This window comes from Pteropus medius, unplaced genomic scaffold (assembly GCF_902729225.1).
Source record: "Pteropus medius unplaced genomic scaffold, Ma_sr-lr_union100, whole genome shotgun sequence".
Classification (NCBI taxonomy): Eukaryota; Metazoa; Chordata; class Mammalia; order Chiroptera; family Pteropodidae; genus Pteropus; species Pteropus medius.
Window position 1 is genome coordinate 2102202 of NW_024354875.1, and position 25207 is coordinate 2127408.

Below are 25207 nucleotides of genomic sequence, written 5' to 3' on the forward strand. Positions count from 1 at the left end.
CATGGACCGTGGCATCACTGGGGCGTGAACCCAGGACCTTCTGCATGTAAAGCAGATGTGCTCACCACTACACTATGGAACTATGTCTGAAAATAAATTTTTAAGAGAAGTGAAATACTTCAAAGAAGTTGTGGGTTCCGTGCAGACAACCTCGGGCAATGTCTGCCCCTTTCCCACCTCCCCCTGGGGGTCATCTTCACCCTCCTCCACCATTAGGGTTCTCTGCTTCCTGGAAGATTGGAGTCCGAGTGTCTGAGCTTCGCCCAGCTATCGCTGTCTTACGTCCCCAACTGCTTGACTGAAAAAGGTTGACCTTATTATGGGGTTCACCATGTTTAATATTCTGGGAATCATAGTGGAATCTCCACGTGTTTCGTAGTGAGTCCTCGTCAGCACTTGCTGCCATCACAGGCGGATGGGGACCAGGCAGTTCCACATCAGATTTGCCTTGTAAGGAATAAATTAAGTCTGCCAGGCTCAGTCCCATCCTTGGGAAGCAAGAGGAGTGTTTCTTGGCAGCCACCTCCACTTAGCGTCCCCCAGCTTGCCCAGGAGCATCAGTCAGCTGGGCCGGGTACCACAAGGAGTGGAGATGCACGGGGAAGGAGGCGGTTGAATGAGCAACGAAGCCTTTGCAGAGTTGTCGCTCCTAATATTTCTGCAAATCCCTCCATACATCCATTGCTAATCATGGTGCCCTGGAATGGTTTCCGGACTGTCCTGGACCTCGGAACAGCCATGTGATGCCTGAGTGGCAACAAAAAGCTTGCCCCTGGCTGCTCATTCAGACCACCTCCTCTCAGAAGGACCCACTGGGTAGCAGCCTTTGCTTCTTTCGGCTGGTAAATGGGTGTTTCCACTGAGTGGAGGACTCATGGCCAGGAGCTCAGAATAGCTGAACAGAACAGAAACAAGAGATGACAAGTAACGTGCCATGAAGACTCAGTGGTTGTGAGACGGGAGGTGGGGTGTCATAAGGACGCTCCGCCATTGGAAGAGGCTCAGTTAAATTGTCCCTGTACAGAGGAACTCAGAGGGATATACACACAGAGAGGTGCACAGCGGACTTGGCATCCCAAGTTTATTTCGAGAATAAACGATCATATAACGGAGCCACTTTAGAATGGAGTCAAAGCTGCCATGCTGGAGAAACCGCCTTGTTCATCTTATATCTCAAATTGTTGGAATATTAAAACAGGACAAAATCATCTTTGGACTGGGACTAAGCAACCTTGTGTCCCAAAGTACTGTTTGGAAAGATAACAAGTGAGCAGTCGTGACTGCTGAACGGATGACCACTGGACTGAACATGAAAAACATGTTTAGAATGAACATCGCTATGTTATCTGCACCAGTAGAAATGCCCATCTTTTATTGATGTAATCGTTCCCCTTCCCTTTCTCATAAATACCCATTGCCTTTGTCTCCTAATTGGAGGATTATTTGGGCTTCTGCCTGAATTAATGATTCCTAAGCAGCTATTCTTATTGATTTCAATAAATGTTTGTTGCCTGTCACTTTGAAAGGCCTTTTTATTTTTACGCTAACACTAGCAAGGCCAAAGCACACCTGTTGCCACTGTCCGGAGGTGAGGTACAGGGGAGGGGCGGAGCTTGCTTTACCCACAAGAGCTCCTGCTAGATACTGCTGTGGTTGGGGAGACTACTGAGCTGGAATGCCTTGGGAAACCCCAGGGCTCCTGCGCCCAGGACGGAGAAAGACCTGCACAGAGGGTGGAGAGGGCCTGCTGCTTAGGTCATCAGCTCTGAGAGCTCTGGCCCAGGGGAAACCCAAACACCAGTAAGGGGTTTTCCTTCAGAGCCAAGTCCTGCACTGTCCCCCCGGCCCCCACCTCGCCTGGGGCACCTGTTTGTCACATGTACAAATGCTGTGCCTGTGACGCAGGCTGGCCTCCCAGGGGACAATTAGCCAGCTCCCGTACAACACTTCAGGCTACATGCAGTGACACAGACTGCAAAAACTTCTAAGAGCGGACACATCTAGAGGCAGGCAGAGTGTATCTGCCAAGGGCTCAGAGACGGTTCTCAGCCTGAGATTTGGTCACAGACACCAGACAATCTAGAGCCACATTATTATACAGCTAAGACTTGTCCTCCTGAGACCCCAAGTCTGAGGTCTCAGATCTTCCTCTCAATTGAGACACAGGCCACTGTGCATGAACCCCTGGAAGTGGAGGCCACAGAACGTGGTCCTACCTACCCCTCCACATAGCTGGGAGAATGCAACTAAAGGCGTGAGACAAGTGTGTCAGCACAGGAGCCACTCCCTCCCCTGGACACTTCACCCCAGTTCCTGGCTAGGCTATTGAGGAGGATACCACTGTAAGAATCTAGAATGCACTGTTTTATATGAACACTGTAGACTCTTTCTGTCCCACACGCCATTGGTTCAGGGGAAATCTTGAATGAGGATTTCAGGAGAGAAAATTCTAGTTTTCATGTAGGAACAAATGGTTTTATGTCAGATAAAAAATTTCAGACCAGCAGGTCTGAGCAGAAGTGCTAGCTGCAAGTCTGACAAGTATCTGATTAATTACGTTGTTCTGCAGAACCCCTGCTTCGTTTTTGCTTTGTTTGGTGGGGCCAGCAGAAGTCATATTCAGACCGAGTCTGTCTTTGCCAGCAGTTTATTTAGCACAGGTTCACTGTGGGAATTTCACAAATCAATAGCCCACAGGATAGTATCTCTTAATAAGCTAAAAAAAGGACATCATATGCACCAAATGAATGACAAATTAATCACACTATTTATCTGGGAAGGGGAGATGAAAGAATAAAGTTCACATTTAACATGAGGCATGCCTTTTTATATCAGGAGGGACTCAGGAGAGTTGGCTACTAACCAAATAACTGATTTCCAGCTGCCAGAGCAAAAGTAAAAGTCCCCTGTTGCTTGGGCACGTTGCTAGGGAACCAAGATGCCAGCGTTGGTAGGTGGGCAGATCTCTTTCATGGGGCCCCTTCCATCACTGCCTAGGAGGAGTGCATAGACAAGAGTCAATGTCCCCAAGGGTCTTTGGAGAGTTTTCAGGTTGGCTAACTGTTGCCTCACCCAAACTGAAACTCTCAAATAGTCTTCACAAACGCTCAGTATTTATAGTCAAATGTCCTCTCGCCACAGGTACATTTTCCATACGTTCTTATCAATATGTTCCCAGAAAAGATTCTCAGCTGCTGGACCGCTGACTGCTTATCAATGACAACAGATGTAGAATGATGACATCCTGGTATGACTTACTTGAGACTTATATCAATGCACTTTTTTTTCTCTTTGTCATAAACAAGTGGGCTAAAACAATTTCACAAATGTAATAAATACATTTGAAATCATATTAAACCCATACACGACAACTGCTGTGTCCAGGCTGGATCTAAATTTACCAAATAAGCAACTAATGGATGATTGTCACTAGCATCAGAATAGAATCAGCTCATCTCAGCAGGTCGTTTACATGGCTCATCTCAAATTCATTCATACGCTGTCTCTTCTTCAGCTGGAGACTGATTTCAGTTAGTGTCAGGCGTCTGCCAGACACATGGGAAAGGTTTACGCACAGAATTTGGGGCTTCTCTCTGTGGCTTTCTCTCTTCTGGGGTTTCTCCCTTACTCTCCAGAAAGCCTGATAGTTCTGAGCTTCTTTCTTGGCACTGCCAACCAGAGTGAAGGTGGACTTTCTACCAATGTCTGGGCCACCGCAAGGAGGTCTGTGGCTGCTCTCAGAGCCAGGCGATGATGAACAGGAAACATCTCGTGCTGGCTGCTTCCGAGTTTCCTCTTCCCTCCAAAGTCCCTCTGCCTTTGCTCACTTTCCAGAAGACTCAGGCAGCCGTTCTCTGAATATTGTCCTCAGAGGGGTGTGTGCTGATGCCCAGGGGAGCCACCCTGGAAAGTTTAGGCAGAGGGGGTGTTACCAGGAGCCCTAGGTCCTTCTGCATCTCCCAGGGACAAAGGCGCACTCCCCGCAGGTCAGACAACAGCTGCGCAACCTAGCATCACAGCAAACAGCCAGTATCTATGTCCAGGTAAATGGGACTGGATGGGTGACAGGCTTAGTGGCCTTCCTTGCTCTGGGCTGTCTGGGCAGGAGGGGCAGACACCCTCCCTTGGAGCATGATGACCAACTCAGACTTTACCTCCACAGCATGGGGCAGGGGGAACCCAGTCAACCTGCTCCATTAAGGCCCCTGGGCTCCTGTGACTGGCCCGGGACTGCCCCGTTCCTTCCATTAAACAGCAGGCCCGCCTCTGTGTGGGGTCCCTGAGTGGGTGCCATTGGTCAGTTATGTTTTCCTTGGCTGTCCAGCCTTCTCCCCCTTATTCTAAAGACCAATATTTCTTTGGGTGGACCACTTATAGCCTTTGTGTGCAGGTGTGGAGGGACTGTTGACCCAGACTCTGGCCCTTGAGCAAGCCTGGCCAGCCGGACCCTCTTTGGGGAACTGGACTCTGAGTGAAGTTTGTTAAGGAGTTAAAAAAAAATAGTTGGGGAACATTTGTTTAGTGGCACATTGGTTTGCAAGCATTTTCTCCTATTCTTTTGGGTGACTTTTCATTTTGTTGATTATTCTTTGCTGTGCAGATGTTTTTGAGTTTGCTGTAGTTATAACTGGTTCTTTTTGCTTTTGTTGCCTATGTTTTTGGTGCCATATATAAAAAATCATTGTTAACACCAATGTCAAGGAACTTTTCCTCCTGTGTTTTCTTCTAAGAGTTTATGGTTTCAGGTCTTACATTTAAGTCTTTAATCCATTTTGGGTTAATTTTTATTAGTAGTATAAGATAGAGTTCAGTTTCATTCTTTTGCACATGAATATCTACTTTTCTCAGCATCATTTATTGAAGAAACCATCCTTTCCCCATTGAGTATTCTGGCTCAGTTGTCAAATATTAATTAACTGTATATACATGGATTTATTTCTGGGCTCTCTATTCTCTTCTATTGGTCTGTGTTGTTTTTATGCCAATACCATATTATTTTGTTTTCCATAGCTTTATAATATAGTTTGGATCAGAAAATGTGATGCCTACAGTTTTGTTTTTCATTCTTAGGATTGTTTGGCGATTGAGAATCTTTTTTGGTTCCATAAGAATTTTAGAATTTATTTTTCAATTTTTGTAAAAACATCTGGAATCATGATAGGGATTGCATTGGATCCATAGATGACTTTGGGTAATGTTTTATGCTTCCATTTTCATCTGTCTGAAGGTATTTTTTATTTCTCTTTTCATTTCTTCTTTGACCCATAGGTTGTTCATTAGTGCATTGTTTAATTTCAATATATTTGTGAATTTTTCAGCTTTCTGTTCTAGTTTTATAACATGTGGTTAGAAAAGATATGACATAATTTTTGTCTTCTTGACTGTGTTGAGAATTGTTTTGTTACTTAACATATGATTTATCCTAGAAAATGTATGTGTGCTAGAGAAGAATGGCTGTTGGATGGAAACTTCTGTATATGTCTGTTAGGTTCATTTGGGCTATAGTGTTGTTCAAATCTGCTGTTTCCTTATTAATCTTCTATCTGAATGAGCTATCCATTGTTGACAGTGAGGTATTAAATTTCTTCACTATTATTGTATGGAGGTTTATTTCCTCCTTTGGTCTATTAGAATTTAATTTATATATTTACGTTATCTGATGTGGGGTGCATGAATATTTACAAGCATTATATCTTCTTGATGAATTTGCCCCTTTACCATTCTATAATGGTCTTCATTGTCTTCTTTGACCATTTTTAGTTTAACGTCTATTTTTGTGATATAAGAATAGCTTCCCCTGCTTCCTTTTGGTTTCCATTTGCTTGAAATATGTTTTCCCAATCCGTCCCATTTAGTCGATGTGTTCTTAAAGCTAAAGCGCGTCTCCTATGTCTCCTATAGGCAGCATATACTTAGATCTTGTTTTTTAAACCCATTCAGCTATTCTATGTCTTTTGATTGGAGAAATTAATCTCTTTCCATTTAAAATAATTATGATACTTAAGAACTTGCTATTGCCATTTTGTTAATTCTTTTTTTAAATTTATTTTTTTAATTAAAGAAATGATTAATTTTTTTTCCCCATCAACCTCTTCCCTCTCCCTGCCCACTCCCCTCTGGTAACCACTAGTCCATTGTCCAAGTCCATGAGTCTCTGTTTGTTTGTCCTGTTAATTCATTGCTTTTAGGTTTATATCCCATATATAAGTGATATCATGTGATTTTCGATTTTTTTCTGTCTGACTTATATCACTTAGTATGATTATTTCAAGGCTGTTAATTCTTTTCTTACTGTTTTGTAGATACTTTGTTCCTTGCTTCTTCTCTTACTGTCTTCCTTTGTGACTTGATGACTCCTTTATCATAATCCTTGATACTTTGACTCCTTTATCATAATCTTTTGTGTACGAACTACAGATTTTTCCATTATGGTTAACAAGAAGCTTACATAAACTATCTTATATTTATAATTTTTATGTTAAACTGATAACAACTTAACTTTGATAGTGTAGCACAAAGAAAGTTTATACTTTTACTTCTTCCTCATATTTAAGGTTATTGGTGTTAGAATTTACATATTTTCAATATCGTGTATCGAATAATGAATTATTATAGTTATGAATTTTTTAATACATTTGTTTTTAATTTTTACAGTGTAGTAATGAATTACATAACATCTTTACTGTATCAGAAAATCTGACTTCAATTATATATTTACCATCACCAGGGAGTTTTACGCATTCATATGTTTTTACAATGTTTATTAATATTCTTTTATTTTAGCTTGAAGAAGGCCCTTTAATATTTCTTAGAAAGCAGGCCTACTGGTGATGAGCTCCCTGAGCTTTTGTTTGTTTGAGAAAGTCTATTTTTCCTTCATTTTTGAAAGACAGCTTTGCTGGATACTGTCCTTGGTTGACAGTTTGCTCTTTCAATATTTTTAACACATCACTCCCCTCTCTCTTATCTGAAAAGTTTCTGTTGAGGAATCCACTGGTAGTCTTATGGGGGCTTCCTTGCATGTGGCAAGTCATTTTTTCAAAATTCTCTCTTTGTCTTTGACTTTTGACAATTTAATTATAGAGTGTAAACTGTAGCCCTTGTCAGGTTCCACTGATTGAGTTCATTGGGCTTCATGAATTTCAAAGCCCATGTCTTTCCCCAAATATGGGAAATTTTCAACCATTATAGTTTTAAATAGACTTTCTGACCGATTCTTTTTCTTTCCTTAATGATGTCTTATAAATCCTGTGTGTATTCTTCACTCTTTTTCACTCTTCTTTTGCTCCTCTGACTAGATAATTTAAAAACAGCCATCTTCCAGTTCACTGATTCTTCTACTTGAGTCTGATGTTGAAACTCTCTATTGAATTCTTTAGTCCAGTCATTGTAGTCTTCAGCTCTAGGATTTCTGTTTGTTTTTGATAGATTCTTTTTCTTTGTTGAACTCATTTTGTTTATGCATTGTTTTCCTCATTTAATCGAGTTGTCTGTCTGTGTGTTCTTATAGTTTTCTTAACTTCCCTAAGAAGATTATCCTGAACTTTTTGTCAGACAATTTATAGATCTCTATTTCTTTAGGGACAAATATTAGTTTTTTAGTTTCCTTAGGTGGTGTCATGTTCTCCTTATTCTCCATGACTCTTAATTCTTTTTATTGGTACTAGTGTATTTGAGTAAGCAGTCTCCTCTTCCAAAAGTTACAGCTTAGCCTCAGCAGGGAAAGACCTTCACCGGTCGGCTCAATTTTGGGTACTAGATGGAACAGCTGGTAGCATCCATACAGGTGGGCAAGGCCACTGTCTGTCCATGATCTGAGGTTCGGAGGTATATGCTGGATCTGCTCTGTGGTTGGTTGGGCCTGCTGTTTGGGCTATCTGTTTGGGCAGGGCTCCTGGCTGTGTTTCACTGTCAGATGGGGCCATTTGCTGGGCTCTGCAATCACCTCTGGTTTGGTGAGGTTTCAGAATTTTTACCTGGAAGGGTGGTAACACCTGTTGAACTCCACATTTGGGCCACATTACAGGGTAGGCCCTGCAATAGCTCCTGGTTGATGGAGATTCAGGTTATGCTCCCCAGCCTGATGGTGCCTCTTGCTAGACTCCATATTAATATGTGCTACAGGCAATACTTTATTGTTGGATGGGAACTCAGGCTGTGCTCTGTGATCAGGCAAAATTGAAGCCTATTCCCTAAAATTAGCAGGACCATAGTCTTGGCTTCACAATCAATTGGGCTACTAGCTGTAATCTGCTATTGGGCATTGTTTCTGGCCAGACTCTCTGACTGGGAGGGGCCTCAAGCTGTATCCTGGAGTTGGGCGGAATTAGACACTGCTATACAATTGATCAAGGTCATTGTCCAGGTGGCACCGCAAACTATTCTCTGTGATTGGGTGGGCTCATGAGTAGGCTCCTCGCATGGGTCAGGCTGTGGGCTGGGCTGTGGTGCTGGGCAGGGCAGTGGACTGAGTTCTGTGGCTCAGCAGTATTATAGGCTTTTCTCTGTGGCTGCTTGAGTTCCTTAACCAGGCTGTATGAAAACCCAAGACTGGAAGCTACACTCAACAATCGGTTGAGGTTGCAAAGTTGCTTTATCCCCTTCGTGGAGTACTAGGATGGGTTCCATGGCTGGTATGGCCTGCCTGGGGCCCCAAATCAGGCAGAATTGCCAATCAAGCTCTCAGGTCAGATGGGACCATCAGTTTGGGTCTGGAGAATGGTAGAGCCACTATTTGTGATCTCTGCTTTAGCACTGCTGATTGCAGAAATGTGATCCACCAAGATCTGAGTGCTGGTTGCTGTAAGCCCCACCCTTGCTTAAGTTTCTAGCAGTCATCTAATAGCAATGAATCACTTAGCTTTTGCCTATAGAATGCTGGGGGAAATGGAGATGTAAAAGGGATTACAACCATTGCATCATTAAATCTTTGCAGGTGGTTCTAATCTCTGCCATTTCCTCTTTCCTCAGGAATATAAAATTGCTTTCAACTTACTATTTTTGCCATGAGAAACTTTAGTTTCAAAGCCTTCTGGTTGGCCTTTCCTAAGACAGTCATTGGTGTTTCATAAATTAAGGGACAGTAGGTTAAAGAACCAGTTTGGCCAACTGCTATGAATGTCCTGATTATACATTCAGGAACTTGGGAAATGACTGCTAGTTGGCTCCGCGTATTGAGTGGGCTCACTGTTAGATGGACATTACCTTACCTTCATAGACTCTTTTTTAACAGGGGCCATGATGGTGATTTGGATTCCCAGATGTTAACATCTCAGGTGCTGTAACAACAACCCTTAAAAGATGTGACTATTTTCTTTTGCTTTGGATATGGTTACTTGAATGAATGGCCATAGGTGAAGAACTCAGGGAATCACTGCTATGAATATTTGCAAGGTTTTTTATAAGATCTGTGCTCATTTCCATCAGCAGGTTCAGGGTCTAAGAATTGACTCAGATATGGAAACTCGGCATGGCATCTGGACTTTTTATTGGGGTAGCTGACCTCAGTCATCTGATCATCTCTTTTTAATCTATTTTGATGATATTATGAAACAACATCTTTGTCGGCTGCCCTTCTGCCTTGTAAGAACCCTGTCCTATCAACTATCTCCATAGACTTCTATGGGCCAGGCCCCACGCTGTCATTCTGAGCTTGCTGCCCATTACAGAAACTACTCCATCGTGCTCTGACAGTTAATGCTGCCACTTGCTTCTGTTATTCTGGAATCCTATCATCCCATTTGCTACTAGGACCCAGTTCTGTAAAACATTCCAAATTATTCCAAATCACAGGGGACAGCTCCCGCTGAGAATCTCCAGATACTTGTGGCCCCTCAGCAGTGTGTTCCTTATTGCCTTGTTCAATTAGTGTCTTAGGCCTCCTGAGGACACAGGCACCTGAGGAATGGGTGTTCCAGTTGGAGAGAGTAGAGCTATGCCAACTCCCTAGGAAGAACTTTGGATCCCCTTTTCCATAGTCTGCCCTGGCAGGTCTGGTACCTCTACCTCCACTACATCTAGTGTGCACCGTGCTTCATAGCAAGCCTCTAAGAACCACCCAAGAGTATATTAGAATCATCCCCTTGGCCCTTGCCAGGCTAACCTCTGTGCCACAGAACAGTTCTCCTGCACTGATAATTCTCTCTAACCCATTGCATTTTTCTTCATTCATCATCCAGGATCTACTCCCAGACACAACCTCCTGGCACCTACTAGTACACATTGGTCAGCTGCATTGGTGTAGAAGCCGTCTCCTCACCTAGCAGCCCTAGCCAGGACTTGCCCATTTGGTCATGCTGTGAGGACTCTGCATAGTCTTCATTCAAGCAAGATGTGGAGGGGAGTAGTAGTTTGTTTTCTAATAAGGAGCAGGGGTGCTTTTGCAGGCCAGTGGGTTCAGAGGGATCTGGAGTTCAGAGTTCTCAGGTGCATCTACCTAGAAAGCCCCATTCTGAGTTTCAGGGCTTCACGCCTTCTTTATCGGGGACCTGACTTTGGAATATGAGGCCCCCTGAGCTTAGAATTCAGTCTTCCCTGAAGTTCTGCCATTCTTAAAATTAAGGCCTGTGCCAGGCCTTCTTTATTGTCTGCCTTCCAGCTGCAGATATGAGAGTCTCTTTGTTTTAGGTGGTGACTAATAAATTTCAGCCTGTTATTTACTCTTTTCAACACATTAGTGGCACTTGGCAATAGACCCTAAATCCACAGTTCTTATAGTTATTATTTCTCCCTTTGTAAATGCTGGTGAATTGTACCAGCTAGTGTCCTCATCCCCTATATCTCTTCCAGTTTCCTACAAGTAAAAGTTTTGGCAATGGCAATGTTATAGCACCCCAGGAACATCAATATTCCATCTGTCACCATCTGGCTGGACAGTGATCCAAACCCAGAACCCTATACTTAGGTCCTGCTTGCTAGGACCATTATGTTAAGTTGGGTTCCCTAGAAGCAGAGCCTGATATGAAGTCTCTTAAGGAAGTGATTTATTGTGAGAGTTTAATTAGGAGAAATGGGGTGAAGAAAGCAGAATAACATTATGAGAAAAGCTAAGCAAGGACGTGGTTACAGCTGGAGACTTGCTCCAACCTGATTCCAGCGGGGAGCACAGGAACATGAATTATACTACTCATTGGTTCCCCCTTGGGGCCTGGGGCTGGAACCCAGGCCAATGAGGCATAATATACAGGCGAAACAGGCTCCATTTGGCCCAATACAATACTCTGGGGATCAGTAGCCAACCCTCACAGCAACTGTGGGATGAGCAGTCTGCCTCCAAAAGGGGTTTTCCAGGGTACCAACAGCATTCACTAAGAACTTTTCTCATTTGTTTCCCAAATAGCAAACACTTCTTTGAAATTCTTCTCGAATTCTTTCTCCAGTCTAATTTTCATTAGGACAAAGTCACTGCACTGAAAAAAAAAAAAAAGACAAAAATAATGTCAATCATTATCAGTGTCTTTAGACACCTTGCAGTTGAGAATGATCAGAACTTCTGCTGTTAACACCTAAATTACATTAACCAGGTTAAAATTAAAAACTCGTGTGGCTAAGAGTAACAACTATGTCCTAGGTGCATGATTATTTATTATTAACTAGACAGAAATGGTAGAATTATTACTGTACTTAGGGACTCTTACTTTTTGCTTTGGGTTTTTTAATTGAGTAAGAAGAGTGATCCAAGGTCTTTGTAACAATCAATAGCACAGGGTGTCTAAGTCTAACCAGTGATCTTCCTTTTGGGATGTCACTTCTATTCCCCTCTGGTGACCCCTGTTAAGTATATGATTCATTCACATGCAAAGAAATTGGAGTTTGGGATTTCTGAGAAGTTTGAATGAGTATATCAGGGGAGAGATAAGAAGCACAATACGACTTAGGATATAATTCTCGTCTCCCTGTGTTTGGAGCAGGAAGGAAGCTGCTGTTCTCAATTGGTACCTCTGGCCTTTGAGAGTGAAATGTGCTCTCGGTGCCCTGGGGTTCTGGTTGCAGGGACACCTCCTGATTCACTGTTACTCTCCATCCTGATTTTAAAAAGTCGATCACATTCAGAACCCTTGCTTGTGTACGCTTGTGATAGGATGAGATAAACTGTAAAATCTCCCAGCACCAGTGGAAAGTAAAGGAAATGGGAGCGAGAAGAGACACTCACTTTGTAAGATGCCCTGTGGCTCCGAAAGATGAGGCGCATGTCCCGCACAAACATCCCCACTTTGAAGTAACTTCGCTTATTTAGCTTTTTCTTGATATCGTTCAATATCATAAGTTCCCCCATGCACTGAGAAGTCTCTTTTCTCTGGTGAAAAAAAAATATCAGTGGTAAAATTTCTGCAGTCTATGTCTGCTGTCTGTGTATCCCTGAAAAATTCAGCAGAAATACAACAAGGTAAACATGACAAAACTCTGACTCTCACGCCCATGGGCTTCGCAAATCCCACAAGTGCCGTGTCAAGGCTAGGAAGCATCGTGGCTGCCTATATCATGGTGTGTTGTCATTACTCACATAATTATCATGTGGAATCTTCTCAAAAACGTTCATCACTGAATGGCAATAGACATTCACGAGGAGGAACTCACATTTCTGCAAAAGAAAGAGGCTGTGAATGAGAAGCAGCTTGAAGAGAATGAGCCACATGTAGGCCCAGGCAGAAGCATGACCACTCAGTCTTCCAGAAGTTTCCCTAGACAGGTATGGCTCTAGGAAACAGTCCCATAATGGCTGGGTTATTATTATTATTATTATTTTTGCAAACAAGTTCTGGTGAGATTTCAGTGTGGTTGAGACATGGCTTGGAAAAGCAGGCTCCCTTCAGTGCCTCCCCCTCACCCTGTGACTGACTTCTCACGTGTGCATGGAAAGGACAAGGCTTGGGGCTTGAATCTGACTCACCAACTGCTCCTCAGGCCCCATCTGCCTTGTCAGGACCTCAGATTCCCTGTGACACTTCTGACATCCTAAATATGGCTTCATCCTGCAGAAGATGCAACTCCACGGGCTCCTGAGAGGTTGGACATAAGTAAGCAAGGGCCAGGCCCCTGGAAACAGCCACTGTTCCTACAACTGCCATTGTTTTTCCTTTTGGGAATGGCCTGTGGACAAAGCCAGGGAATGAAGGGGACACTTCCCAGTCTCCAAGACCCAGATTGGGTCTGAGCCAATAACCCACTTCCCATTGAGGGTAGCGGCTGAGGATGAGTGGGCGGAGGGCGGTGTTGGGGTGAGTGATGGGCTCTCCTTTGGAACTCTGGGAGTGCGAGGACCCCTGTCTGCCAGGTCTCAGTGCCTGAAACTGGACCTTAACTCCTGGGACCTCGGGCTTCCCTCAGCCAGTTGAGAACATGGCAAAATAAGAGAAACAGGCCAGGTTTCCTGCATTTTCTGAGTTAGCACAAACCACTGGCATTTCCACTCCCATGAACAGGAGTCTGTGCTAGAAAACTTCTAGGGAAGGACAGGAGCAGCATGCAGGCAAAGGAGCCAGCCATTGGCCCCAGCTGCCCAGAGGACAGAGAATACCACGCACCTGCCGCTAACATCTTTAAATGGCTCTCCAGATCGCACTGCTGGGGCCCTTACCACTGACCCTGTTCTTTCCGCGTCAGGACAAAAGTCGGGACTCTGCTGGGGGAGCGTGCCTGAAGGTAGGGAGGGTCCTTAATAAGGAGGGAGGGGCTGCATCTCACAAACCTCTTCGTTTCCACAGGTGGCAGGTGACAGTCCTCATGAAAGGATCTTGAACAAGTGTCACAACAAAACAGCTTTCCTCCATCGTGGCAGACCTCACATACATCTGAGTTTCTCTGCTAGAGGGTAAAACAATGTCTATATCACCAGTGAGACCTGAAAGCCAGCACTATGGGAATCAAGAACTCACAGCCTTAATCTTGAGAAAGAAGAACAAAGTTGGAGGCATCATACTACCTGATATCAAACTGTACTCCAAACCTATAGTAATTAAAAGAGCATGGTACTGGCATAAAAACAGATACATTGATCAATGGAACAGAATAGAGAGCCCAGAAATAAATCCATACCTGTACGCTCACTTAATATATGACAAAGGAGGCAAGAATATACAGTGGGGTAAAGATAGTCTCTTCAATAAACGGTGTTGGGAAAATTGGACAGATACATGCAAAGTAAAAGAAACTGGACCACCTTCTTACACCGGATACAAAAATAGACTCAAAATGGATTAAAGACTTAAATGTAAGACCTGAAACCTTAAAAATGCTAAAAGAAAACATAGGCAGTAAACTCTCTGATATTACTAAATGGTAATTTCTTTTCAGATATATCTCCCCGGGCAAGGGAAACAAAAGAAAAAAAATAAGCCAATGGGACTACATCAAACTAAAAAGGTTTTGTACAGCAAAGGAAACCATCAATAAAACAAAAAGACAACTGACTGATTGGGAGAAGATATTTGCTAATGATACATCTGATAAGATGCTAATATCCAAAATATATAAAGAACTCATACAACTCAAAAACAAACAAACAAAAACAATCCAGGTAAAAATGGGCAGAAGACCTGAACAGATATTTCTCCAAAGAGGAAATACAGATGGCCAATAGATATATGAAAAGATGCTCAAGATCACTAATCATCAGAGAAATGCAAATTAAAACCACAATGAGTTATCATTTGACACCTGTCAGAATGGCTATCATCAATAAATCAAAGTACAAGTATTGGCAAGAATGTGGAAAAAAGGGAACCCTCATACACTGTTGGTGGGATTGCAGATTGGTACAGCCACTATAGAAAATAGTCTTGAGCTTTCTCAAAAAATTAAAAATGGATATATCTTTTAACCCAGCAATTGCACGTTTGAGTATTTATCCAAAGAAAAGCAAAACAATAATTTGTAAAGATCTATGTACCCCTATGTACATGGCAGCACAATTTACAATAGCCAAGATATGGAAGCAACCTAAATGCCTATCAACAGATGATTAGATAAAGAAGTTATGGTTCATATATAGAGTGGAATATTACCCAGCCATTAAAAAAATGAAATTCTACCATTTGCAACAACATGGATGGACCTAGAAGTTATTATGCTGAGTGAAATAAGTCAGAGAAAGATAAAAACCAAATGATTTCACTTATATGAGAAATCTAAGGAACAAAATGAACAAATTAATCAAAAACAGACTCACACATATAGAGGACAATCTGATGATGGACAGAGCAGAGGGAGGGCTGGGGGGCTGGGAGAATGGGGTGAAGGGCTAAAGAAGTACAAATTAGTAGTCGATAGATGGTCACGGAGATGAGGAGCACAGCACAGGGAATGCAGTCAGCATGAATATATTGGCTAGATGGAAAACCAGAGGAGAGACGGAGCAATTAGGGCGATCGTTTTATAAACTACATAAATATCTAACCAATGTATCATATACTTGAAATGAATAAGAAAAAATACAAAAAAAAAATCATAGTGGAAAAAAACAAAGAAATGAGAAAATACTCCCAATGTAACATTAAATGGGAAAGTCAGTATATAAAATGTATGTATGATAAAGAGCAATTTGGGAAATATACCTATCACTATCTCTACCTCTATGTATAGAGTGAGGGGGGAAGAAAAGAAGAAAAAGTAAAAAAGAGAATGCATCAGAAAAAAAAAAAGAGAACTCACAGCACTTTGTGAACTTGCACAGACACTTGTGTGCTCCTCCTTGACCTTTGAATGGACGTCATGGAGTGGTTTCAGAAGAAACTGTGGGGTGCGATGAAGTCCAGGAGGAGGGATCTGTGTGTCAAACCAGAAAAGTTTTCTCTATAAACCTAGAGATGCTAACACAGACAGACCAACAGCGGAACAAGACAATGATTTCATAAGAATCTGAATCATTTTTGTACCTTGAGATAAAACCAGGTCCTGAAATTGAGGGTTAAGTCCGTTTGCCCACAACACAATGACTCATGGAAAAGAGGAATGTTGAGAATTTAACCAGGTGGAATAAACTGCTGAGAGAGTGCTGAGGCCTGCCGTCTTGGTTGCGGGCTCCCCATGATTGAAAGGGGTTCCTGGATTGTGGATTCTGTGCCTGGAGGGTCCCTGGACCTGTGACAGTGCCTTTGGGTTGGAAAGACCATGGGCACAGATGACAGGGGAGGGGTGCCAGGGAGGATGGAGCTCTTGGGCTTTGGGAGCCTGGAGAAAGTGCCCCATGACTCAGCTTGACATGTGGAGGTGTCACTTCTGAGTGGCCAAGAACATTGGTAATTGTTTTGTTCTATAACAATTACTGTCCTTAATCAACTGATACTGGATTTCTCACACGTCTCAATATGTTAAGGCACCCATTGATGAGTGCTGGGTGAAAGGAATGTGGGCAATTGAAGAGCAGGAGGTGGCAGGGATGACAGTGTGCCCCTTCCTCTGCCATGGCCATTTCTGCTTTCCCACAACACTTGAGGTCTGTGCCATCTCTCTCCTGAGAATAAGTGGCCTTAGCCAGGAAGCAGGAAGCTGGCATGTGGTGCTGAGGGTGACACTGATGGTTTTGAAAGCAGGGGCCTCCAACAGCAAGAGGAGTTCTGGGAGGCATAGAGGACCTACAGAGACAGTAATGGGTCCTGAGAGCTGCCACTTTGAGGAGCTTCTGTTCTTGTTCAAGGAAACACAAAATATAGGGGCAACTGCAGCTTGTTGCTGAAAAGTGTTGCACCCATGGATAAGGAAAGAATCCTGTTATTTGGAAGTTGTTGTGTCTTTTGGGTAATCTAGATTGAGTCATCCTGACACTTAGAGAATGATAGAGACACCGCTCTTTATAAAGTAGTCTCTGAATAGGCCAAACAATAATTTCCCTTCAGTAGATAAAGTGGGTGAAATGTCCCAAGGACTGATAGCTCAAACGATCTAGAACATCAGGTACCGTAAAGGCCAGGACCTCACATTCCCAGTGGAAGATGAAGTCCTAGTGGCCAGCTATGTGTGACCTATTGTAGAAGTCTGTGAAAGTCTTGGATGGCCATTGCTAAGTGAAGTGTGGAAGTCTTTTATGTATTCTGTAATCATATTTGCTTTACAGCTTCTCTCCTTCCCCTCCTTCTCAAGGTCTCCTTGATACCCAATCTTGGAAAAGCCATCATCTTGTTCTGAATCTAGACTGTACATTATGTATTCATTTGTTGCCTCCATAGCCACTTCTACAGACAGAAAGGAGGTCTGCACAGCCCCTCGGGGGGAGTCAAAGGGGTGACATCAAGGTCAACCATTTTCCAGGTCAGGCCCTCAAACAAGATACATTGGTGTCCCAAGATCTTCCTCCTCAACAGCTCCATCCTCATGAAGGGTAATACGTTCCACTTGAGAAAGAGTTCTGTGTGTCTGTGTATATTTTATTGAAAGATGAAAAAGTAGGAAAAGAAATGAGCTTTTAGCTGCCTGCCTCATGAAATGGTATATGGTTTCACTATGTTCCAAGTTCATCTAGATGATTGTGAGCAAACTTTTGCTTTATCAGATTTCATTTAAGTGAGAAAACAGTATCCTTTATGAAAAATGTCTGGGTTTGAGTTGAAGATCTTATGATCTTATTATGCAATGTTTTTATGTATTGCATAATCATGTTTGCTTTACGATTCTGACACCCTTACAGCACCTGCATCTGTAGGTAAAACTCATCTCTGAGACCTATTTTGATGACTCCTCCTTATCCCCATCTCCAGTGCCTTACCATTCAGTGATGACCTTGCGCACAACCTAATATTCAAAGTAGAAACTCCAAAGGCCCATGCAAAAAATAACAATAAAATAAAGTAACATACAAGACAGGGGAGAGGTGAAGAGGATAATATATACGATTATATATTATTTAATTACAATTACACAATTGAGAGACCATCAAAAAAGATGCCGTACATATAAAATCGGTTATGTAATAAGAACTGTAGAAAGTAACAATTACCTTCTTTTTCCTGTTATATAATCTCGGAGGGTTAGGCAGGAATCCAACCTGAAACATAAGAAGATCCAAGTAGCTGGTTAGCCTGTGTTTCTGTTTAGTGAGTATGGCATTTCCACCTTCGTCATCAGTATTTCTACCTGACTGGCCCACAGTCAGCTCAAACCAAGGTGTCTCAGTGAGAAGCCATCTCCCTCGCCTGTACTTCTTCTAGAATTCAGTCAATGGTGGCTGGGGAATCATCCTTAGAACCTTTTCTCTTTCTCTAGTGTTTTTATTTCCTTAAGTTTTAGGAAGTTTCCTTTCACATTGTCTTGGACACCTCTCGCTTTTCCATTGTTACCAGTGCCACTCAAGCATGCATCCTCATACCAGGGCTATTTCATCAACACATGCTAATCCCACACGTCCTGGGGATCAGACACTCTGGACAACCTCGGGCACGCAAAGGTGGACAAACCTAGAGGGGTCTGGAGGGGAAAGGAGAACGCGTGGAAGGAGAATATAATACAGTGCGAGAAGGGCCATAGCAGTGGGATCTGGGAGCCCAGGGAAGGGATGACCAGGGCAGGTCGGTCAGAGAATATTCAGAAAGCGGTGACAGCTAAGCTGGGAATTGCAGGTAGAGTGTGGGTTTGTTGGCTTGAAAGACAGTGAAGTCATTTTGAGGCCCCCTGGCTGTCTCAGATGCCATTTTAAATACATCATTTCACACCTCAGAAGACCTTACTTGTTCTGCACTGTTTATGTGACGAGTTTAAACTTTTTTGCCTGACATTAAATCTTGCCACAAAAAAACCCGGTGGATGGATTATGCTGTATTACACAACATCCATCTACCTCAACCCACAGAGCCCTTTTACCACGTTGAGATGCTGCCTTCTGCTGAGGTATCAGGTCTTTGGCTACAACTCAACATACCTTTGGTGAGCAAATGAAAGGCACACGGAAAGGCTCATCTCTTGCCTCCGTCACGAGAACACCTACCTCCATCAGCTTTTTTAGGGTCTTCCCGCCGCAGCGCACACTCAGCTTCCAGTTACTTGACTTTTCATAGCCCCCTTTAACTTCAAATTCCCTGGGGGTGAACCAGTTTCCATCCTCGCTCTGTATACTCTTCACGATGGCTCCTGTAAGACCGGGGTAAATTGATGCAGAAACTTGTCCTCAGAGCTCTGACGGTTTGCTCCCGCCACACTGGATCTGCAGACACCCAATCTGAACTGCCCTTTCATACTTCAGAATTTTCAAACTCAACGTGTAAGTCCCCTCCAAAGAGATGTTCTGCTTTGTGCACACATTTCTTTGAACTTTGTGCAACTAAAAAGTAATCGTTACCATCAAAATCCACATTATAAAATTATTTCAAAATCACTTACAAAGAAAAGCAAGTGATTCTGAACAATGAGAAGATTCCGATTTGTTATCAAATTCTGGGGATAGAGAACAAGCGAGACTCTCTGATGGTCCCGGGGGCAATGTGGAGGCAGAACCTCAAGTTGGGCTGAGATCTCAGGTGGGGGGTCCCTGCTGCTCAGAATGGCACCCCAGAAACCTCTGTGCCATCTATTACGACATCTTCTATGCAAGTTTAATGCCACTATTGAGCAGAAAATTTTCCATCCCGGAAATCACGGGTAGCTAACATTTCAATAATTATGAAAAGTTATTCAGTTGAAAATTTAACTTATCTATAAATGATAGTCATATACTTAACAACATTATTCATTAGAGAAATGGAAGTCAAAAGCACAATATGATACTACATCACACCCACTAAGACGGCCATAATACAAAGTCAGACAATAACAAGCATCGGTAAGGATTTGAAGAAATTGTAGCCCTCAGACATTACTGGTGGGGATATAAACTGTTGCAGTACTGGAGAAAATAGTTCAGTTTTTCCTCAGTAAGTTAAACCTACGATTACCATATAATCCAGCAACCCTCTTGAGGGTATACCCCCAAAAGAACTGAAAAAATATGTTCACACAAAAACTTTATATGAATGTTCAAAACAGTATTATTCATAATAACCAAATAATGAAAAAACTCAAACTTATGGATGGATAAACAAAATACAGCATATCTATACCATGGACTACTATATTATTTAGCAATAAAAAGGAGGAAATATAACATATGTTACTACATGGATGAACCTTGAAAACATCATGCTGAATGAAAAAAACCAGTCACAAAAGGTACATGTTACATAAGTCAATTGATATGAAATGCTTAGAATAAGCCAATTTATAGAGCACAAAATAGATTAGTAGTTGCTTAGGGCTGGGTGGTGGGTTTAGGTAGGAATGGGCACTGACTACTGGGGTTTCCTTTATTGGGGGACAAAAAATGTTCTAAAATCAGATTGTGATGATGGTTGTATAATCTTGTGAATATGCAAAACAAACCACCCAACAATGAATTCTACTCCCAAGTGGTAAATTGTATATGTGAGTTATATCTCAGTAAAGCTGTTTAAAAAATAGTTATGATGCAAACGTTTATATGACATGGTGTTCGCATAGCCATATTGAAAGAAATATAATGTGACCCATCATAACAGACAATGATTGTAAATATTTATAATTTAAAAAATCACAAAACATTTTACATGTGTTATGGAAATTAACTCTGAAATTCACACCATGAGGCAGGATCTCGATTATTATCCCTTTTTCAGATGAGACATTTCAGGCTCGGAAAAGATCCCCTTCTCTTCTTAGATGAACCAGTCACTCTTGGCATAGCTGAGGGTGGGACTCAGGTTGTCTGTATCCAAATTCTGTGATCTTTTCACTACACCAAGCACCTTGTCCTGGTGATGATCGTCCAGAAGGGATACAGGACATGAAGGTGGAGGCAGAGGGCCTCTTCCCTTTTATATCTGACTCAAAGTAAAATATGCAACATCTTCCGCTCATAGATTGAAGTTCCTGCACTCCTCTTTGGTTCTTTGGGCATCTTCATGGACACCTCCCTTTCGGGTGAACACTTAATATGTACCATTTCTTAAAGTGTGAAAATATCATCTTAGGGATTCCTTCCTGTTTTTTTTTTTTTCAAGTAAAACTTGGCCCCCTTCCATGAATGATATGTAATTCACATGGGAAACTCGTTACTTCTTGTGATTCCTACATATAGGAGTTGTAAATCAGATCATGAAACCTACCTTGTTTCAGTTTGTTCTTGTATAAAATCCCCTTCACTGTACCACAGGTCACAGGAAGTATTTCAGACTGAAAATTCACACTTTCATTTGTGTTCACTTTTAACCCTAAAAAGAGAAGATTTCTTCATTCTCTCTCATTTTACAATTGCACATGTACCCTCCTCCCATGTTGAGGTCACTCCCATAAAGATTTACGGGTACTTAAGAAACTTTATTTCACAAATATCTAGTTTCAAAGTCTTTCTTTCAGTGGCACTTTTGGTACAGAACTACAAAATGTCCACCTTGTAATCTACCTCTCAAATCTCACACAAAACAGAATGCTTCAGCAGAGACACCAGGCATCCATAAAATGGTCTTAACTCTCACTGATTCTTACAAGACAAGAAAACACACGAGGAAACAGGGGCTGGTGCCAGAGTCTGCACATCCCATGCAGAGTATCTCTGGGCTTTGTCTCCACGCCGATTCGCAGGCATTCGATGGAGGGTTGTGAGGGTACAAGTGCCATCTTGTTGGTGCCATGGACATAAAGTACAGATTGGATGGACTGTCCTCAGGCAGTGTTTCTGACCCTACCTCTGTCCTGCTCCTCCAAGACTAGATACAGTGAACAGAACTGAAAACTCTAAGGTTTATAGCTGTCCAGGGTCCATGTTGGAGGCACTGTCTATCTTTCCCCTGGCTGAAGTATGTCTCATTAGAGACCTCAACAATTATACATGCTGTTCTTTCGTGGACATCGCATTCACTTGCCTCTCTGATACAAACATGGTGACTTACACCATAGGAGTGATCAGAGGAGTCCTAAGCAATTATAGTTTATGAAGTTTGTTAAATGCTGCAAGAAGTAAGTCAAATAGATTTGGTCCTAGCCCTCACTGGTCAAATTTAATCAAAGTGGCTGGTGGAGTGGTGTCCTCATGGGGAAATTGTCAGAATCTGCTGTGTGAGGTGAATTTATTGGGAGGCAACTTTATGTGGTATTTCCACATGACTCAAAGCATCTTTTCAAAGATGTTTGAATAACAAACAGCCTTGGAAGTTAGAGTTAATGTTGTTTCCTGACTGGTATGAAATAGAGAACATCTCTCTTCTGATATATTTCAAAAAAGATAGTAAAAACTCCCTCCTCTCCCCAGAGATTTCCTTAAGTCCCAAGATCATGGTCATGTTCCATATCTTGATAACGATATGGATTGTACAGGAGAATACTTTAATCATAACTCAAAATATTTGTGTATCTCATTATAAATGTTATCTCAAAAGACAAAGAAAAATACTGCAAACAAATACTGAAGTCTAGTTATTAATAAGCATACTGAAGTGTCTGGAGTGGGAAGAGGGGTATGAGTGGACCTTTGGGGTTGATGGAAATGTTCTATGTCATGCTCATGGTAGTTCTTACACAACTATATATATTTATTAAAACATCTACAGTTAACCCTTTAAAGTGGCGAATTCTCTTGTAAGTCATGTGGTAACAAAGCTGACAAGAAAAGTAAAACTGTGTTTGATCTCTATAAAGAAAGCTATAAAACTTTGTTGAAGAACAAAAAAGGCGACCTGAATAAAGGCATAGTTGATTTTCCTTGAAAAAATCTGAATTCTACCCAAATTAATCCTCAAATTCATTATACTTGAAAGTTGCAATGGAATAGAGGAGATATCAAGAAAAAAATCTTGATTTGTTTTTAAACCCACAGTGAGTGAGCCAGGATCACTGAACGTCTGAAATCTCCATCTTTTCTGTTTCTCATCAATGTAGTTTTTCCTTTTTTTTTTTTCAATAGAAAATATAATGAGCAGGAATAACAAATTTATTTAAAGCTTTATAATTAAGCCATTTTGGTACTGTATTAGAAATAGAACATGATATCACTTATATGTGAGATAAAAATCTAAAAGCAACAAATGAACAGAACAAACAAACAGAGACTCATGGACATGGACTATAGACTAGTGGTTACCAGAGGGTAGCGGGTGGGGGAGGAGGCAGAGGTAGCCGGGGTAAAGGAGGTCAAATATGTGGCAACAGAAAGAAATCTAACTATGGGAGGTGAACACAAAGTGTAAATATATATATGCCTTACTGTTAAAGTGTACAGTTGAAACTTATTGGATTTAGTTAACCAATGTTGTTATAAAAAATAAAAATAAATAAATGAATTAATTTTTTAAAAAAGAAAAGAAATAGAACAGCTTTTCAGAGTAGAATGCTATTCATAGGTCCATGAATATAGGGAAAGGCACATAAAAGCGTATTTCAATTCATAGAATGTTGAAAAGTGTTGGTGTGCCTCCTTGTAATTACTATGTCATACCATAAACAAAGAGGCGACTCCCAAGTGAATTACAGATTTAAACATTAAAAAGTATTAAGTACTTCAAATATTCTAGATGCAAATATAGAACATTTTTAAAATCTCGAGGTAGAAAATATTTTCTTTGTAAATTTTTTATAAAACCTAAGAACCATAGAGGAAAAAGCCTGACAAATTTAACTACTATTTAAGTTTAAATTTCAAACTTCTTTAGGACAAAATAGGCTATTACAAACCTAAAAAATAACATCAAATGAGACAAAATATTAATAACATATATAGGAAAAATACAGTATATGTAATATGTTAATATTCCTATTCTTGTTCAGCATGATTTTTTTAAAAAATGACCAACATAACTGCAATGCTGGCAAGGCATATACCAGGCATTTATTGAAAAAAAAAAAGCAAATAATCAATAACCAATGGACAACGCTTAACCACACTAAAAAATTGTAGTAATGCACATTAAAACATGAAGTAAAACTTTTCACAGTTAAGTTGGCAAATGGTTATGTTTATAATGTCTAGTGCATAATGTACTGATTTAAAGTAAAGAAAACGTAACAGTATGAATAGACTTCTTTAGATATATAACTCTAATCGTGTTAACGTATGGAAATATTAACATCGAAGTTTACAAAGATAAAATATTTTAAAATAAAAAACATAAAGATATATTTTGAAAAAATATAAATTACTGATTTAAAAGATGTAAACTAATCTTACAAAGGTGAAATACACACTTTTTTTGTTCGTTTTCTGGTTTTATGAAAGATGTTAGTTCTCTATTGTAGCTATAATAAATTACTATAAATTTTGTGGCCTAACAACACAAATTTTTATGTTACAGCTCTGAAAGTCAGATATCTGACACAATTTTCACTGGGCTAAAATGAAGGTGCCCACAGGGTTTTGTTCCTTTCTGGAGGCTGTCAGGGAGAATCCTCCCTTTTTTTTTAACTTTTTTTAACTTTTCCAACTTCTGAAGGTTGCCCATATTTCTTGGCTCATTGTCCCCTGACTTCATCTCCAGAAAGAGCCACATTACACCTCCGTGATCATTATTCCATAGGCACATATCCCTCTCTGCACTATAGGAAAGCTTTATGATTTCTAAGGACCTATTGGATTTGATTGGGGCCACCCAGATAATCCAGAATAATCTCCCCATCTCCAGACTATTAACTTAATCGCATCCTCAACATCTCCTTTCATATAAGGTAACATTACAGGTTCCAGGCATTAGACAAGGACATCACTGTTTCTGTTGTTATAAAATTCTCAAGAACCTTCTAGATCTCCTGTGTATGTCATGGGGACTTCCTCTATTAGACAAGAGGCTCCTCCACAGATCTTTGCTATATAATCACATTTTTACTTTTCACTCTGGCTGAGATGGTCAAGGGAATCTGTGAGTCACATACTTCATCTCATCAAAGAATCTTGTATGTAATTCAATACTCTAAACTTTTGCTACTTCCTAGGCTCTTGCAAAAAGTTGTACAGCCACACTCTTGGTCATTCTACAGAACACACTTTCCTGACACTGAATCTCATAATTTTAGCGACTTTTGCAACCTGAGTAAGCTAAGAATAATCCAAGTTATCAAGTTCTGATTCTCTTTTATTTAGCAGTTTTTCCCTCAAATTACCTCTTCCACTCACGTTTTACTGTAAACGGCAGAAAGAAACCAGCTGCACCTTCATCACTTGCTTAGAAGTCTCCTTAGTGTATATCCAGAAAGTTCTGCTTCCCACTATCTGCAGGACAGTATTTTG

At 41.2% G+C, this 25207-nt stretch overlaps 1 protein-coding gene across 6 annotated transcripts in view; it reads right to left on the reverse strand.

Moving 5' to 3' along the window:
• Window positions 1-10960: 10960 nt before the first annotated feature.
• The window catches only part of SP140L (SP140 nuclear body protein like), a 47160-nt gene continuing 32913 nt past the window's right edge, over window positions 10961-25207 (reverse strand). For 5 of the 6 annotated variants that reach the window (XM_039855925.1, XM_039855924.1, XM_039855922.1 and 2 more), the window contains 9 exons: window positions 21102-21206; window positions 18914-19056; window positions 17930-17977; window positions 15649-15762; window positions 13688-13803; window positions 12890-12998; window positions 12503-12580; window positions 12152-12295; window positions 10961-11408 (listed from right to left, as the gene is read on the reverse strand). In XM_039855925.1, coding sequence (XP_039711859.1) covers window positions 11307-11408; window positions 12152-12295; window positions 12503-12580; window positions 12890-12998; window positions 13688-13803; window positions 15649-15762; window positions 17930-17977; window positions 18914-19056; window positions 21102-21206 — 959 coding nt within the window. In that variant the 3' untranslated portion in view covers window positions 10961-11306. The remainder of the gene's footprint in view (window positions 11409-12151; window positions 12296-12502; window positions 12581-12889; window positions 12999-13687; window positions 13804-15648; window positions 15763-17929; window positions 17978-18913; window positions 19057-21101; window positions 21207-25207) is intronic. The other variant, XM_039855921.1, reaches the window with a different exon arrangement.